We start from the raw sequence: 17,055 nt of genomic DNA, 5'->3' as shown, positions 1-17,055 counted from the left end.
CTCCAGATACCATGCAAATTCTGCAACTACCTGGTGAGTGATTTGCTTTCAAAGTTTGCTCAAAAGTCATTTTTCCCCGTTTCATATGCTATACTGGAGAAAAAGGAAAATAGTATGTTTTCTTTCATTGGTAAATTGAAAAATTCGAAACACATACACAATGGTCATGATGTCCTCTAAAAGTTTGAGGGAAATACCCAAATTTATCATGGCATTTTTTTTGGTTCGCAAAATCATAAGGAACATATTTAGTTTTGTTGATTTATGGAGTTCTAGCCTACGAAAAAAACTGGCACACGCGTACCTAAAAAATATAACAAACCCTAAAGAGTCTATTCAATAGAAATTGGAAGAACACATAGTTAGCACTTATATTGAGAAATCAAGATATGATCTAGTAAAGCGCTACTTAGTTATGTGGCGTGTAGTGGTCCAAATTTTCATGACATGTAACTCTCTCGCTAAAGAGACAATTGGATGTTCGACCTCATTTTTTGAACAGCTGTGGATCCCATTGAATGCCGATTCAAGACCAATCGCTTAAAAATCAAGCTGAATTGGAAAGCCAACTCCAATGAGGGTGAAGTGATCGATCCTTCAGGGAATGATGGTACTAGCAGTAGTACATCTGCATCCTCCTCTTGGCGCTCGTTGGAAGAATTCCAATTGAAATTCTTAGAAGGCAACGGAATTCGAGCCAAAGGAGCCAATATCGACTATTCGGATGAGTTATCCAGCGGCACCGTGTTGAATGTCAAGAGCCAACGACTTCCCAATCCCAATGAAGACGACAACGAGGACCCTGAAGAGGAAGACGACGATGACAAAGGGGTAAGCCGCACTTCAAAATACGACTTCATGCGAGATTAGTCCCGAACAATGCCATTCTACTAACCGCCCTGCCATTCCAGCGATCCTTGGGCGACTTCTCATGGTCGGTTCCCACTTCCGTTTGCTATCAATCCATTCTGAAAATCAAATCTCGAGCCCCCAAGTCATTTGGCCAGCCAGGGGATCGGGTTGAATACGCCATAACCGAGAACCTGGAATCGTCCCGTGAAGGTCGAGCCAATGAAACCAAGGTCAGAAGAACAGCTGTCCTGTAACTACTATTAGTGTAAGGGAGCGACACTGGAGGATTTTGATTTGGGACTTTTAGGTGGTTTTGAATGGTTTGCTCACAATTGGAGGCCAAGACTCAGATGAAAATATGGACGATGAAAATGATGATGATGATGTAGAGGAGGGGGTGGAGGAGGAGGTGGCCAATGAAGCTGGCGAAATCGACGAAAACATCAACAAAAATGGAACGAAAGCACGCCAAGGAAAAGGTGGCTCAAAGGAAACGAAGAAGAAGACGAAGAAAGACAAGGGAAAGAAGCAAGGGAAAATAAAGGTCAAAAACGAGCGAATTTTGGTCCATATTCCTATCAAAGAGGTAAGCTTCGCAACTGAAATGCCACTGGTTGCCAAAAAGCACCCATCAATTTCGCCTTCAACTAAGAATGTGCTGCTCCCGAAAGCTCAATACCAATCATGATTTCTTTGCCAGCTTGATCCGGGGGCATCCTACAAGCTCAATTTACGAGGCTTGTCCAAAAATATCTCGACAACAAACGTCACAACATTGCTGGATGCCAGCATGAATGATATCTTTCAAACCGTTTTTACTGTCGCTTCCGCCGACCAAAGTCATATAGTGAATGTCTTGGTCGCAGGAAGAGTGTTCCCTGATCGCCAAATCATCCTACGAGCCATGCTGAAGGATTGTTCCAAATTCCAAAGGAAACGAAGTGGCTCCGATGGAACCGATGACCCTTCAACTGCCCTTTCCAGTGAGCGATGGAAGGTAAGATTGGGGGATTAAAGAAATGTGTTCTGTGATACAGTTTCATGTTTTGACGTCTTCCGTGAAAAAAATCGAGGCTAATGACGGCCAATGTGTTTTTCCAGTTCTTCTGGAGTACCGACGGCAAAATCAATTTCAATCTGGCCAACCAAGACCTTCAAAAGCTGCGGATCCCCAAACATAGCCTAGAAGGTGGTCGAGAGTACATCTTCTTTGTGGAAGTGATCCCGGAACTGAACCCAGAGGCCTCCTTTCAAAATCAACTGAGTTTCACGGTCCAGAGCTTGGGTCTAAAAGCACAGTTTGCGGCCTCAGAGCTCACTTTTGGAATTCAGAATGAAATCACTCTTGATGGATCGCTATCTCGCGACCTGGACAACAGATCGGGAAACCTTACCTTCGATTGGTTCTGCTTGGATGAATTAACCAATCAACCTTGCTACGCTCTCGACGTCGAGGCTAGCAACAATCAATCAACCACATCCCCAATGTTGTTGAAAGAAAAATTCAAAGAAAGCATGTCCAGACAACTAGTTCGCTTACCCGGGCTCTCCTTGGCCATTGGAAGGTACGTACAAAAGCATATGATTTCATCAAAAACTAGAGTCATAACAAGGGCAAACTAGTGTTACTGATGCCGCTGCATGATCAGCAAATTCAACGACCACAGCCTGCGAGTTTTTTTCATAACAAAGATGAAAACATCCAGTTAGGAGGAAATGCTACTGCTCTATATGCACAAAAAATACCATCTGTGCTTGAATAATCAAATTGAATAATGGATGATTTTGAAGATTTAGGATGATTCCATTATCTTCTTAACCCCAGCGGCAAAAAGAGTGTCATAGGCCTTTTGGACTGGGATTAGTTTGAGCCGTAACTTGTATCTTTGCTGTTTTAGCACTACTATGGCCTGAATCATAAATGTTATAGCTTTGAATCAAATCATTGGAGCCTAGGTGGACATTTCATTCAAACAAATATCAATTATTAGTCGGAAAACTGTACTAATACACAATTCACTTAGATCATCACACAATGATGGCAATGATTTTACAAACCATTCTTGATTACAGTATGCTTGAAAATATTAGAGACTGGAAAATATGAACTTCACCTAGAAGTTGTAGATATGAGTATGCTTTGAAAATCAACTTTTCGTCGATTTCAAAGAGCAAGAAGTTCGTGAAAAATAGTAGTGAAACAAATATTGCCTTGAAAACGATCAAAGTATTTGAATAGCCAAACACATTACAACCTTTTTTTAAAACTTTTTATAAGACACTTTTACGTTTTTTGGAACTTATTTTAGCTGAATTTCATAACCTAAAAGCAAACACTATTTTGACAAAAATCATGAACCTTTTTTCCGACCCCTGGTCATAACAATAAAATATCGCCCACCCTTCTTCACTAGATACAACTTCCAACTATGCATCACGAAGGATTCGCGTTCCAATTGCGCCAAGATGGTGGTGGAAATCAAACCCGGCAAAGTCGCCACCATTCAATTGGCGGCCAGAGACTCGGTCACGAACCCCGAGGAAGAGACCGTCATTAAAGGTAGTTTTCATTAATTTCAATGTGCCTTCGGAAGAAGGTTAAGCCATCTGTAGGTACATATTGCTATAATCCGTACACTTGATGGTGCAGCTCTCGTAACCGGGTCTCAAGGCACGTGTGTCCACTGGGAATGTGTTCTTGCCGAAGGCTTCGCATTCATTGATTTGTCAGAGCATACCAAGTCCGCTCAAGTCGTTTGCTTTACCGGAACGAGTAGTCAAAGGGGATTCCATCTAGTGATCCCCGGGGGCGTATTGGAAGGCAAGACCCGCTACAAATTTCGATTGGTCGCGAGGAATCCACTTCTGGGTATTAGTGACGCATCGACTGTCATAACCACTTTGGAACCACCCAATGAAGGCACATGCGAGGTATCGTATCAAACACCCTTTCAAAGTTACTCCGGAGTGTACATATGCATGTCCGCAAGCATAGGATGCATCATTTGTTGTTGTGCTTTTCCTATAGATTGAACCTAAAGAGGGTGTGGCCTTGAACACGACTTTCGTCTTGGATTGTCATTCGTTTAAGAACGCGGACGGGCTCATCTTCACCGTCGAGTATGCCGACAAAGCTTCCTTGTCCCCGAACAATTTTGTTCATTTGGACGAATTCTTGGGCTCCGATGCCAGCGAGCTTCAGTTCTTGGCATCACCCGGTAAAATTCAGATCCTGGTGACCATATGTACCTTTCAAGAGGTGTGCGATCAACTCCTACTGGACGATATTATTCAAGTCGACAAGGCTCAGATCGACGATGGAACCATCCGGTACGGACATTTCGCTTTAGTCAGTTCCCAGCTACTACTGCTGCAGTATTTTCGTTCCAAACTGAATGAAAACTGGGTGGTCCACTCTCAAAGCTTGTTTGAGTCGTTGTCCAAACACTTGCTCAACACACACACAAAAGATAGTTAGATAGGATACTCGCGTGTGAAGGACGGTAAGCTAAGACAGGCCCTAAGGCTTCTAAGGCCGCTAAGAAGAAGCTACTCTCGACTTTGGAAGTTTTTGGTCTCGCAGAAAGTCACTTCTAGCCAAATAGTATCTCAAGGACCAGTTTGAATGCAACTCAAATGCTGGATTGGTTAGGCACATTCTTGCTCCCATTGACCATTAAACAGAATCAACTGGCCAACTCCTCGGCGTATTTATTATTTGAGACGATGGCTAGAAATGCTTTTAAATGACCAAATTACGTTTGGGAACGCATAAGTACAAAAATGGATTGTTCCCCACGAAAAGAGAATGAAGTGGAAGTGTTTTTTTTGTCTTTTTCATTCTTCGTTCTTCAAATAGGTCACTAGGGATCGCCGTGGCGAACGAAATTTCTCAAAAGGAACCCTTGAGGGCTCTCAGCTTGATGAGGAGAATTGTTTTGAGCATACCGGAAGCTGATGAGGATGTGTGGAACCAGTATAAAGTTCCAGTGTGTTCCTTACAATTTGGCACATTTCGAGAGGCCACTGCGGAATTCACACAGGTCTGTCATCCCATAAACCACAGTCTGATCCCCTCCCCCAAATTGGACCTTTTATGGAACCATTTCTTTAGGATTTGGTCCCGAGCGACGTTCCCATTGCTGTCACAATGTTGGATTTGTTTTTAAAATCTCCTTGCTGGAACGTGAAGGACGAGACCATCGCGGATGAACGTCGAAATGCTCTTTGGGCTGGAAAGCAGCTATCAGATGCCCTTGGAACTTTGCAGAAGAAACTCCAGTCCCTCCAAGAAGGTAGTATTGTGCCTTCCAAATAGTTCAGAGATCATTCGGAAAAGGATGAAAAAAAAAGAAAATCTCATTTCCGGGGGCTTCTTTCCCCAACAGACAACTCTTTCCAGGGTCCCTGCCTCTTTTTTGATAACGGGGCATGCATACTAAATACGTAGAACTGGGTCTGCCCATAACGAGGGAAGATCAAGAGATTCGTTCTCGTTGACACCCGGAGCCTCTGGAGTAACCCTACTCAAACTTGGGCCTCGAGTCATTGAAAGGTATATTACTCTTTTAGATCCCTCTTTGAAAGAGAAATTAAGGAGAAAACGAGCTTTCTCGTCTACGGCCAAATTCCAAGTCTTACCTCGCCTAACATCAAAGCTGGCAAGATTAAAGCGAAGCGATGGAAATTTGGAACAAAGCGAAGGTCAGCACAACATTCTCACCTTCTTTGATAGCATCATCTCGCCAGAACAGGTAAACAACCTAAACTCCCATTCATGATCTCATGGAACGAACTGGAACTGGAGCTCTAATATCTGAGATATCTGATCCATCGTAGATGGAAGTGGTGCTTCAATTTGCCGAAATGTCCATTGGAGGAGATATCCAAAGCGAAATCCAAAGCATGAAGGAACTCTTGGATCAAATCCACACCGATTCCATGAAGAACCTGTGTCGTGGAACCACGCCTCAATCAGACGCACGCATGATTATGACTGACACCCTGGAAATATCCATGAAACGAACGGAATTCATCGAAGGCGACAAGGAGAAATTTGCTTTTGGATTGTCCTCCAGCCAGGTATCAAATGATTGATTAAAGAACAAAAACGATTATCCCACGTGGAAGACGTTCACAAAAAAAAACCGGCCTTAACTATTTATGGGACCATTGCAGGTCAACTTGGATGATAGTGCGATTCAAAAGTTCTCCGAATGGAATTGTCATTCCAACAAAGAAGCAGACTCCAATCAGGCTCCTTGTATAGGCTTGTGCATTGGAACCGCCCTTTATGAGGAGGATTACGTCACGCCCACTTCGCAAAAGTTCAATTTGACCCGGCCTCCCATGAGAAGCGACATCCATGATATCCGTCTCTTGAACCCACAATCCGGAAAAGATCTCACCGAACAGTACCAAAACGAGGATCTGGGTGGGTCGCTTCAAATCGAGATTGAGGTCAACGAGGACGCCCAAGATCCAGGTTCATCTCGGCCAAAACGTTCCACTAATCCGTCCATTTCCACTGGCTACGAACTCACGGTAACCTCTGCATGTAGAAAAGGACATGCAAGTACTAGCACATCCACATAGTACGATTGATATTTTTAGTGCATGGTGTTCCAAAACGACAACTGGACCTCGGAGTTCTGCGAAACCAAAGAATTCGTGACCAAAGCGGATGGAACAGCTACGGTGAATTGTGACTGTAGTGTTCCAGGCTACGTGGCTGTATTTCTAGTTAGCTCTGGAAGCGGCGAGGACGTGACTCTCAAAGTGAATGAAGTGCGAGTATTTGATGAGACCATTACCATCACGTAAGTCATTCTTTGAATATCTTAAAGCTGGTCAAAGCTCCCACTGATCACCAAGAAAGGGAACCAAGGCCATTCGGATCTACTTTTTTCGATTCATATAATGCAAGCCCCGATGTGCAAACTGTTTGTTATGCACCCCAGATTAACCCTTAATTTAAGAGCTAGCCCGGTCTGCCAGTCCAAATTTGTTGTCAGTCAATTTGATAGGACTCCACATCCCTCACAAAATAAGCCAAAATAAATTCATTCATCCTTGACTGATTCATTTGATGTCGTTTTCAAAATTGTGCAGCTTCCTTGAGGCCTACTATGAGGTGGTGGGGCCTAATGAGGAGGATAAAGCCCATTTCATCACGACAATCCGAACTCAAATGGCGAATTTGCTCACCACTGACGTGTCCAATATCCAAGATGTGGAGGTTTGGGAAGGCAGCACTGTGGTCAAAATGCAAATCGTCGGGTACGACGAACAAGAGAGCGCCGAACTTGAAAAGGCCTACATGGAGCTGGCTCAGAAATTTGAGCGGGGTGAAGTCAAAATGGTAAGTAAGCATTGGTCAACACACCTGTCAATTGGCGGCTTAGTACGCCAGTTCTTTTCCAGGCGCCCAATATAACTAGGGAAGACCCTGGCACGATTGTGTATCATTAAAGAAAACAGCTGTCAGCCCGATTTATATGCTACTTTAAATACTTATTATGTATAAAGCTTTGAATGGTCTTGCTCAAGGCAAGGCAAAGGGCGGCTTTACACTAGGATGGAAAACCGAGACTGAATCAGGTTTGAGGATTGAAGTTGGACTAGTGCTAGGGCGAGTTCGGCAAAAGACTTGAGTCCAGCAGAGGGCTCCAGTCTTTCACAGAAGGCCTCAAATCGAACAAAAAGACTCATATACCAAAAACTCGCCCTAGTACTATTTCTACTTCAACCCTCAAACCGGATTCAATCTCGGTTTTCCATCCTAGTGTAAAGCCGCCCTTACGAATTGCTAACCAATTCCGAACTATTGGCCATATTTTGGCTCGTTCAAAACATTATGAAAGCACCAAATGTCACAGCAGTTATGATTACAGTTGTATTCAATAATGCCTTAAATCTTTTGACCTTTCTGGAAGTAGATGCGATCAAGTTTCTGCACTGAGGTTAGGGTTTATTCCTCATGAGGATGGGATGATTGAATGTAGTTCAAAAGGCCAAACAAAGCATTAAGTCACATGCTGGAAATATTGAAAGGCAAAAGGTCAACTGAGAAAATCTAGCTTCATTATTCATTGAAAGGCCCAAGGGCATTAGGCTAGTAATATTCCAATATTTGTTCAACTAGCAAATAGTCTAATGGCGTATGTTAGACCTAGGATTAATCACGAATTGCTCTTGGCAAAGTTTCTGAAAGAGGCTTACTGTTTTGACGATGACAACAATGACGATTTGTACATTTTTTTTTATTGATACTTTTGGGTAACATCAACAAACAGTTTGAAATGACTTGTCCTTTTCATGTACCGTAAATTTATTTCAATCCAGATGAAAAAGACTCAAACCTGACGGCGATTTTTCTCTTTTGCTTTTTGCCATATACTTGTATGTCTTCATAGTAAATAGAGGTTGAAATTTCCATAAATGATCATGTCGTAGACAAAGCCTTTTATAATAATAGCATTTGTATAATGATTTCTTTTTGTCTTAATGACGTGAAAAATTGTTTCAATCATTAATCTTTAAAGTTACACTAAAAAGTGATCAAAATCCCGTAAAATATCCGCCAATTGTATTTTTGCAGACCGACCAAAAAGGCCGACCATTGACGTTGCAACCCCAATGTGTGATGGATTCCTGTCGAGTCAGGGATAAAGAGAGCGAGACCAAGATCTTCTACATCATCGCAGGCGTGGCCGTAGCCATCATTCTGTTCGTGATCATCCTCATCATTGTGGGTGTGGTCTTGAAGAACAAAAAACGCACCGAAAAAGTCAAGCCTTTCATGGTAGAGCTTGCTCCTATTTCCCATCTAGTTTCTTAGCACTGTTTGCCAATGCTTGGTGGACCTTTTACAAACGACCCTCACTCAAAGTTCAATAGTTCATCGTTCATCACGATAGGGGAAAGAAAGGCACTAAATCCCCGTCTTGATTGCAGAACTCGGGATCCCAACCACCAACTTATCGAACGTTCCAATTTGCGGACTCGTTGGAGGGCACCAAGGTCAATTATGGAGGGACTAGAAAGCCCGTTCCGGCGCCATATTTACCCTCCAATAGCAACTACAGCGACATGCAACGAGATCAGATCTTGGAGGAGGAATCCAGTAATACTTTGAATTAAGGGTTCGGCTAACCTCTGGAATCGTGGCATTACTGATATGATTTTTTTTCCCCGGGACTAATTAGAGAGTGTGGATTCGGGAATTCTTATTGACCGAGAACATGGGGATGTGCCGAATAATCCAGCACGATATAAGAAGCCTTCCAAAGAGGATTTGGCTAAAACCCAACCGATTTCCGAGGATATCGTAAGTGTCGTGTCCCAAAGCGATCTTGATCTTCTTCAGTCTAGCCATCCAAGTGAATGATGTTAAATGCTAAACAGAAGTTGAAATAGAATACCGTATTTAAAAGGTTTGGACCGTGATTCTGCACCTTTTCAGATCAAGCGAGTGGAAAGACGAATGACGGAAAAACTCCCAGGAACACCGGAGTAATTTGGAAACGAAATCGAGTATCATTCACTAGTTTATTACCATTGGAGCGTTTAAATTCAATCGAAATTGATACCTATTTTTGAATTGGAAAATAAAGATGAAGAGTACATACAGTATATTCTTTTCCAGTCATCTTCTTTGAGGCAGAAATCGATTGGAAACGTGTTTGATGCCTTAATCTGAATGTATTTCAACATGTATTATTTGACTTGTCTGAGATCTGCGTCCGATTGCAATAATTCACTCTGCTAATCGGACCGAGTCCGGTCAAAAATATCACATTTTTGGGGGTATTTGCACAGCACAGAGATTTTTTGAAATCATGATAAAGTTAGGAGACTAAAGCCGACTTTTTTTTCATATGAAGAGCTAATATTCGCATAAACTACAAGGTACTTTGGTTCATGGCATCTCGGCATTGGCTCCAGAGTCTCTCTGGGAGACCAATCCGGATGATCGAAATCCTCGACTTTGGTCTAAAAATGATTTTATGAGCAAGAAGACACTTTGGTCTAGAACGGCAATGGGGGCGGGATTCAAAATAGACTGTCTCTCTTTGGTGATTGAATGAATCGATGCGTTTTGGAACTTGGAGCTGTTTCAAACATTCAATGGCGAAGGAAAATGCGTGTTTCATTTGAGGTGGGATCGTCCACTGTCATGTTTCCGGGTCGGTGAGGGTGATATCTCCTCGGATATCATTCATCGAGTATTCACCAGGCGAAAATACCTTGACCTTGGAGAGCGCCCACTGCAGCGGAGAGCTCGTCGTCCTCAGCGCCTTCATGATCCTCAATTAGTCCACGCTCATCTTCTCGTTGGGATGGATTACTGCCTGAGGATCGGCTTGGGCTGGCCATAATGGCGGATGATTTGGAAGCGGACACTCCCCTGCGGTTGGCCTTTCTGAAAGTGGCCTCCACACAAGGCTAACGAGAGAAACCTTTTAATTTACAACAGGTTCCAACAATGAACATAAAGCCATAAGCAACCGAACCTGGTGACATAAGGTCATTTGACAGCAGTCCTCCAAGTCCAACATGACGGAGCTTTTTCCATCGCAAAATCCGGGGTTGTTCTCGCTCTTAGCACCGGATTTTGGGCCGGAGAAGGTTCTGTGTTTGGCCGGATTTTTGGAGACGACCTTGGGCAGTACCGGACCTTCCCGATGTTTCCGCCGGATCACGTGGACGATCACGCTTATCAAGGCCAGATTGACAAGCAGAAGAATGCCACAGATCACGATGAAAGTGGTGAGAAGGCTGTTGCTCTCTTCATCGTTGTTGGTCGCGGATAAATCTAACGCGGATGGGTCGGATTCCATCCTTTCAGGATTTCTATAACACAGATTCAAAACACGTTGACGATAAAGACTATCAAGAAAATGTGAGTTTGCATCCTACGTGATATTGATATTCTTCTGGCATCTGGCATCGTGAATGCCCTCAGGACAAATGCAACGGGGTTGGAATGACACTGGATCGATTTGACATTCTCCGCCATTTAAGCAGTATTGAAAGCACGGGTCCATCTCACATCGTCGTCCAGTGAAATCGCCCGCACATTGACAAGTAGGAACCCTGGCAGTTGTGAGGTGACATTGGCCCCGATTTAAGCAGAAATTCCGACATTCCGGCTCTTCATAATCGGGCACGGTCGAGTATTTAGGAGAAGGGTGGAACATGGTCCCTTGGAACTGTTGCTCGCAATTCAAGGGCGTCTCGGGATCTCTGACCAATCCCAAAGACATGGGACGACTTTGATAATGCTTTAACACTTTGGCTTGACAAGATGGATCGCTTCGCGAAATGGCCATCACGGCCATGTTTCGCCAATCCGACAAGTAGAAGACCTCTCGGTTGAGGGTCAGGGAAAACGGTTTGTGATCATAGCCTTGAATGGGACAGAACTCCTGTTTGAAGCTCCCATTGTAGAAGGACGTGAACATGGAAGTTTGATAGTTGGCCGTCTCGGTCCAGAACAATCTCTTTTCGTGAACATCCAGGCTAAAACTGCTAGGTTGGACCAGACTCTGAAGCACTTCCTCGCGAGATTCGGGTTGGTCCACGATCATGGATTCAATGGCATTGGTCTTCATATTCAACCAAAAAAGGCGTCTAGTGGAAGTGAGGCAAAAAAAACGTTGTCACATCGGTTCCTTCTAGATCACCTATAACGTATGGCTAACTTACTTGACACAGGGATCAAAGGCCAAGGCCTTAAGTTCCGATTCCTCTGCGGGAAATGTAAGCACCTTCCGAAAAGATCCGATCGTCCCGCTTTGAAAACGGAACTCCAAGATTTGTGACTCTTCCAAAACATAGCCAACATTTAATGACGGCTCGTAAGTGACATCCAAAATGCGTCCGAAGGCTTGGGGTATCCGCTCTGGTTCCTGTCCAGTGTGAACGAGGAACAGTTCCGATTTCCCGATTTCGAAGACCGATGCCAAAAAGACCGATTCGTTCAAGACAATGGCGGATGTGACCAAGGAGGGAAGCTCAATGCGATTGTGTTCAAGTGTCTGGGGTGGGTGTCCTTTTAGATCCACAATACTGATACTCTTTCCAGTGGGAATGAAAAGCAGATCTGGAACGAGTACATAATCATAAGTCTTCAATTGATCATTCACACCATTCTTGCCTGGTCACTCACCGCTTATCCCCAAAGTTCTGGGTACGGTCCATGAACTGAGTAAAAGGATGGAGGTGAGGAGTAAAGACATGATGGAAGTTAGTTTTGCAGTGGTTTTGGAAGTTGAAGTTAGGTCTTTATTTTGGCTAAATTGATTGTTTTCTTGAGTTTCCAGCCTCCATGTTAATAAGACCTCCGAGCCTCCATCATGCCCTTCAGTTCACTCCCTTAAGGCAGCCATTCAGTCAGTCATTCATGCACGCTTTCTCATAAAACCAGAGTGACCAATGAGTTGGGTGGTTGATAAGCCAAAACCCTTTGAACATCATCCATCGTGTCCCCTCCTCCTCTGTATTAGTTATATTTTATACAGATACGCGTCAGAGTGAAATATTGATGTAAACTAGGATAAGAAATTTCTTCTACTTGTTGAGAAGTAGAGACAAAGTTGAAAGCACAATAAGGGCTAGACAAACTGCATTTCCCTACCCTGTTGAGAAAGCCACGTGACTGAAAGCAAGGCGTAAAGTCCGCGCGTTTTCTCGCAATCTTCCACCATTTTACGACAGGTTGATCACGTGTGGTAAATCATGGAGATATTGCATGTCTCATGTCGGAAACATTCGACGCAATTAGTGCTTTACCTTGACTTCGTTTTTGATTCATTTAGGATTCCCATCCACCTATAGTACTGGTGTTGTCACCCAACCTTTTAATAGACATTAACCTTGACATAAAACAACAAACTAGTTCATTGCTTTGAAAAAGTAATTTATTGGCTGCCTTCTAATTAGCATTCATTGTGAGGAGTTTGACAATACTGTAAATAATACTGACGCGAGTAAATTCATTTGGCACGCCACTAAAAAGATTTGATGACAAATTTGCAATTGTTTGGCACAAGCTGACCTGGTTTGAACTCCATGATTTGAGGAATCAGCACAAAGTGCTGGCCTTCTCTACCATAGCCAAAATTTAAGCACAATATGCTCCTATTCAAGTCACTTTGCCTTTCTTCTAATATCACAATCTCTTCATGGGGTTCTTTCTGCTCAACCACGACTTTCCTCCACGGACTTCCTTTTCCTTCAATCAGCTGCAACGCATTCCCGTTAGAAGTCAGACATTTCATGCTTCCGGTTCCGGATCCCAGGGAGCAAATATGAATGAAGCCCTCTTGACCCAAGTTCAGGAGGAACCAAGGGTCCCTGGTGGTTGGATTCAGATCATGGGTGGGTATTGCCGACACATTTCCGTTTCGCACCACGAGAGAGTAAGGGAAATCCAGGTTTTCAAGCTGAAATATGGTCGATTTCACAGCCAAAACATTGCCAGGCAAACCAAGAATGGGTTGACCCGAAAGCAGCACCATCACCCACAAAATCGAGTTTTGACACATGTTTGCTGATCCTCTCAACTCATGGACGACGACTGAATCCTGACTGATGAGACATCGGCTTGTTTTTTGGCTCGGGTAAAGTATGTCAAGGAAAAACTCTTATCGCAGTATTTAATGAGAACAGGAAAATCCCCCTTTTTGAACTGACATAGCATGGGCAAAATATTCGAACTACAGTCCAAAGAGGCCTCTTCAAATGCTCTCAAAGAATGAACCATGCTCTCAGAACAAGGCCTGCCTTGATTTTGAACGATGACCAACGGTAAGAATGAGCGTACGCCTGATTTGAAGGGGCCCTTGAGTAACTGATCAAAAGAAGGATGAGTCTCTGACTTCGCCGAATCCTGGGATAACCACAAGAAGTAGCAAAAGTCCTCTTGAACCCCACAGGGTTGAAGTAGAAGGAACATTGCGTATGTACTACCTAAAGAAGTGATTTTCTTGGAATGGCTGGCAGACTGACGCATGTTTTACTTCCTCATTCTTGACATGAGAGAATCAACCATTCCAGTGGGTAAGAAGGGACTAGTCTGGAGTTGTATTAACACACATACATATTTTCATCAATTAAAGCACAATGTACAATTATTTGGAGAGAGAGTAGGGAGAATAGATATGAAGAAATACAAGTTGACCAATTAGCCGTAGTATCTTGTCAGCATTGGAGGGATTTGCTTTTCAAAGGCACCTTTGTTGGTGGAGATTGGGAAATGATCATAGGGTCCCTCTTTGTCAATAGGCGGTGGGTCCAGCGGAAATCTAATCAAGTTCAGGGTTACTTAGTCCGAGAAAATCTAACTGAAATTCTTATACAGATACCTGTATCTGCTTAAAACGATATTATCACTTTCACTTTGGGGCTGCTTCAAAACGATCGGCACAGGTTGGGGTCCAACTCGGAGGAATTGGGGGGATTCCACATTCTGACTATTGAAGTCGAGCAACTCCTTTCGTCTCAACGCGTCGGCTCGTTGGTGATCGTCAATGATGCTATTGAGATACCTTATCCGGTGATTTTGCCCTTGATTCGTCTCGATAGCCTCCTGGCCCTTGGCGGAAGGTTGGTAATCATATCGGATGTGGACTCTTCGATCCGTGTTTTGGTCGAAGGGGTAGCGTTCGAGGTAGATGACTCGGCCTTCTTCGTCCGAACCTTCCTCGATTTGGAACCCTAAGAACGAGAAATCCATTACGTGGTCCTTGGAAAAGCTAAAAGCTTGTCTAGATAGAATTACCTTCTTGTTCTTGGAGAACATGTTGCCCAAGAGTGGGCTCTTCGCTATTGTATTTGACAAATCGGATATGGCTTGAAAGTTTAGGGTTGGGATGATAGAAGTCATTCTTGACGAGGGTTCGGATTGATTTACCCAATCCGATGCCCACACCCTCAGAATAGGTGACGACAAAGATCAATATGAAAAGCTAAAGTTCAGGGACAAGAAAGTAAGATTACCCAAGATGGAATAAGTTCAGTAGCTTTGACATAGTAGTACTCACCAAGCAGTTGGTTATTCGTCCAGAGAGTAGTAGGCTATATTCCATGGAGCTTAATAAACCTCCAGGTTAGGAATCAAGATGGAACTGAATAATGCCGAACTTGGGTGGCGCTCTTTTATACCGAAACCATTTGGAGGATTACCACAAAACTTGTCAAGATTGGCTTGTTGAGACCCGGAAAAAACCCTGATGTTCAATTATGGGGAAACTTTTCATCCTTGAGAAGCTTGAAAGAAAGGAACCACGTTTTGGACCATTTCATTTATTTGCACAGAAGAAAGAGAATACAGAGACATAGAGATATGTTTAAAAAAAAGAAAAGATTGAAGGTAGAACGTAGGATGATGTGTAGATACTGCTGAGGTTAAGGATTTGATAGATGAAGGAAAGGGGTCTAGGTAAGGGCGGGTCTTTGTCCAAGCTGGATCCAAATTCAAAGGACACGGATTCAATAGATTTAATCGGTGACATGATCACCTAAAGGCTTCATAGTGTCCCACTTGGATGGTAACCTATGTTTGCTACTCATCTACATAAATATATAGGCATAAATATCACAGAATATATGCAGGCACCTTCTGTTGGTGGTGTGCCTCGAGAGAGAAACGAAATTAATACTTTTGGGAACAATTCATAGGTCGTCGCAGCACGTCTTCAAAGGAAAGGAAAAGGGGACATCTAGTCAAGGAGAGAAGGGCGGGGTGGACCGAGGGGGTGGAACCAGGATAGGCGTGATTAGGAATTTTGATTGTGTAGGGGAATGGGAGTGACAGTCTTCCCCTAGTCTTTCGAGAATGGGGCGTTTTGTCGGAATAAGGAGGGAGGGAAGAGGGCGGGGAGGAGCGGGGACATTATGATTGGCTGGATGTGTGCCAATCTTGTGTACCACAAAATCGAGTGGTTCACCATGAACGAGGAGGCGCATTGGCACATTGGGTGCAACTTCAAGATTTCATGGACTCAAACAGAACCATGGTTGTCATGATGAAGAAATGCGTAGGGGTGGGAGGGACCCGATAATGCTTGGTATCGTTCCAACCCTTGGCACACGTGAATGACCATTGGTTTAGTCCTGTTTTTGTTGTAGCAAACATGAATTGACTTTTAATATTCTTGTTCTTGTCGAAGAAATAGTAGTAGTGTAATAGTCGCTTCCTTCATGCCTGGAAGAATCAGGCACACAAATGTGGGTGTGTACGTGTGGGCGTGTACTTAAATGTATGTTTGGGTGTGTCTCAATGTATGGCATTTCGAGAGTAAAGGAGTACGAGGAGGAGTAATGATAGTAATAATGAAAATAATAGCTGGGACATTGTGGATCGCTTTGAGCCCCGATTAGTGAGTAGTGAATACGGAGAGAACCATAGGCGAACGAACTATGATGTGAGGTCGACAACAAATGTGCTCCGTTCAATTCAAATCAGTCAGTAAAAGCTCTTGGAGATCAACTGAGGGCAATGATGAGGGCGAGACAGAGGACACGAGGGCCATCAGAGATATGCTATCATTCATCATCCCAATCTTGATCTGGCACCCTTGCAAAACACTTTGTGTGAGGCGCAGCAATTCTCCTGGATATACTTGTGGCGACAATACTGGTACGCAAAACTCCGGAGGAACGCCCGACACGATAGCGATCCGGCAATGTTATTTATGCGGTCTTCGCATCCGTCGGACTCTTCTGAAATGGGGCAGAGAAGGGCATGAATTAATCAAGTCGGGTTGAAGTGCACATAGGGTGGATAAAGAAGGCGTTTTGTGACAAAATAATACGATGAGTGAATGACAGACGGGGAAGCGGATTAAGGATACCGCCCAAAACCATTTCGGAGTTTAGGGTTTAGACTAGAATCATAATGTAGATAGACCAAGGAACCCTCTCCAAATCTCCAAATTGGTGGATTGACCTTGTTTGTGAACTTCATGAGCATGCATACGTACCCCTTGTGTGTGTGCGCGTGTATTTGTGTTTACTTCATCATCATCATCATCATCAAGCAAGTGTGAGAGTGTTTGAATGTGCATGTGTAATTGTGCATGTGTGTTAAAGCGATCGAAAAAAAATTCAAGGCTCCAGGAAACCTTGACTCGATCGACGTGAACTGAATGACGCATGGACCTAACGAGGTCTACACGAAAGATAGGACATGTATGG

At 43.6% G+C, this 17,055-nt stretch overlaps 3 protein-coding genes across 4 annotated transcripts in view; 1 reads left to right on the top strand and 2 right to left on the bottom strand.

Annotated features, from left to right (window-relative positions):
- Positions 1-6: 6 nt before the first annotated feature.
- LOC131885747 (uncharacterized) lies at positions 7-9,486 on the top strand. Of its 2 annotated transcripts, none has more exons than XM_059233890.1 (20): positions 7-33; positions 503-831; positions 912-1,082; positions 1,160-1,438; positions 1,553-1,849; positions 1,954-2,417; positions 3,267-3,412; positions 3,503-3,783; positions 3,881-4,182; positions 4,712-4,895; positions 4,967-5,147; positions 5,425-5,606; positions 5,692-5,934; positions 6,031-6,396; positions 6,466-6,671; positions 6,964-7,213; positions 8,453-8,656; positions 8,809-8,977; positions 9,060-9,181; positions 9,323-9,486. In XM_059233890.1, the coding sequence occupies exons 1-20, from the start codon at positions 12-14 to the stop codon at positions 9,368-9,370; spliced, it is 4,446 nt and encodes a 1,481-aa protein (XP_059089873.1). In that variant the 5' UTR covers positions 7-11; the 3' UTR covers positions 9,371-9,486. The 2 variants fall into 2 exon arrangements, with proteins under 2 accessions (XP_059089873.1, XP_059089871.1); XM_059233888.1 differs by having other exon boundaries at positions 9,317-9,486.
- On the bottom strand, positions 9,384-12,287 carry LOC131885750 (protein cueball-like). Its single transcript, XM_059233892.1, has 5 exons — positions 12,026-12,287; positions 11,563-11,959; positions 10,774-11,487; positions 10,368-10,707; positions 9,384-10,299 (listed from the first exon to the last, which is right to left on the bottom strand). Exons 1-5 carry the CDS (start codon positions 12,093-12,095, stop codon positions 10,084-10,086), a joined length of 1,737 nt encoding a protein of 578 aa, XP_059089875.1. The 5' UTR covers positions 12,096-12,287; the 3' UTR covers positions 9,384-10,083.
- A 1,652-nt stretch (positions 12,288-13,939) lies between these two features.
- Positions 13,940-17,055, bottom strand: part of LOC131885749 (A disintegrin and metalloproteinase with thrombospondin motifs like) — a 37,969-nt gene continuing 34,853 nt past the window's right edge. The window contains exons 16-19 of the mRNA XM_059233891.1: positions 14,901-16,581; positions 14,639-14,825; positions 14,223-14,574; positions 13,940-14,162 (exon numbers count right to left, since the gene is read on the bottom strand). Of these exons, the coding sequence (XP_059089874.1) occupies positions 16,412-16,581 (170 nt within the window). The 3' untranslated portion in view covers positions 13,940-14,162; positions 14,223-14,574; positions 14,639-14,825; positions 14,901-16,411. The remainder of the gene's footprint in view (positions 14,163-14,222; positions 14,575-14,638; positions 14,826-14,900; positions 16,582-17,055) is intronic.

This window comes from Tigriopus californicus, chromosome 8 (genome assembly GCF_007210705.1).
Source record: "Tigriopus californicus strain San Diego chromosome 8, Tcal_SD_v2.1, whole genome shotgun sequence".
Taxonomy (NCBI): Eukaryota; Metazoa; Arthropoda; class Copepoda; order Harpacticoida; family Harpacticidae; genus Tigriopus; species Tigriopus californicus.
The sequence above is the reverse complement of the archived record's forward strand: the minus strand, read 5'-3'. Positions and strand labels throughout refer to the sequence as shown.

Excerpts from the sequence above, each read along its gene's own strand:
- LOC131885747 (XM_059233888.1), top strand. The coding sequence starts at position 12 with ATGCAAATTCTGCAACTACCTG. Across the intron at positions 4,896-4,966 it reads CCACTGCGGAATTCACACAG|GATTTGGTCCCGAGCGACGT; the intron begins GTCTGTCATCCC and ends CCATTTCTTTAG. Across the intron at positions 5,935-6,030 it reads TTGGATTGTCCTCCAGCCAG|GTCAACTTGGATGATAGTGC; the intron begins GTATCAAATGAT and ends GGACCATTGCAG.
- LOC131885750 (XM_059233892.1), bottom strand. The coding sequence starts at position 12,095 with ATGTCTTTACTCCTCACCTCCATCCTTTTACTCAGTTCATGGACCGTA. Across the intron at positions 11,960-12,025 it reads CAGAACTTTGGGGATAAGCG|ATCTGCTTTTCATTCCCACT; the intron begins GTGAGTGACCAG and ends TACTCGTTCCAG. Across the intron at positions 10,708-10,773 it reads CAGAAGAATATCAATATCAC|AAATCCTGAAAGGATGGAAT; the intron begins GTAGGATGCAAA and ends TCTGTGTTATAG.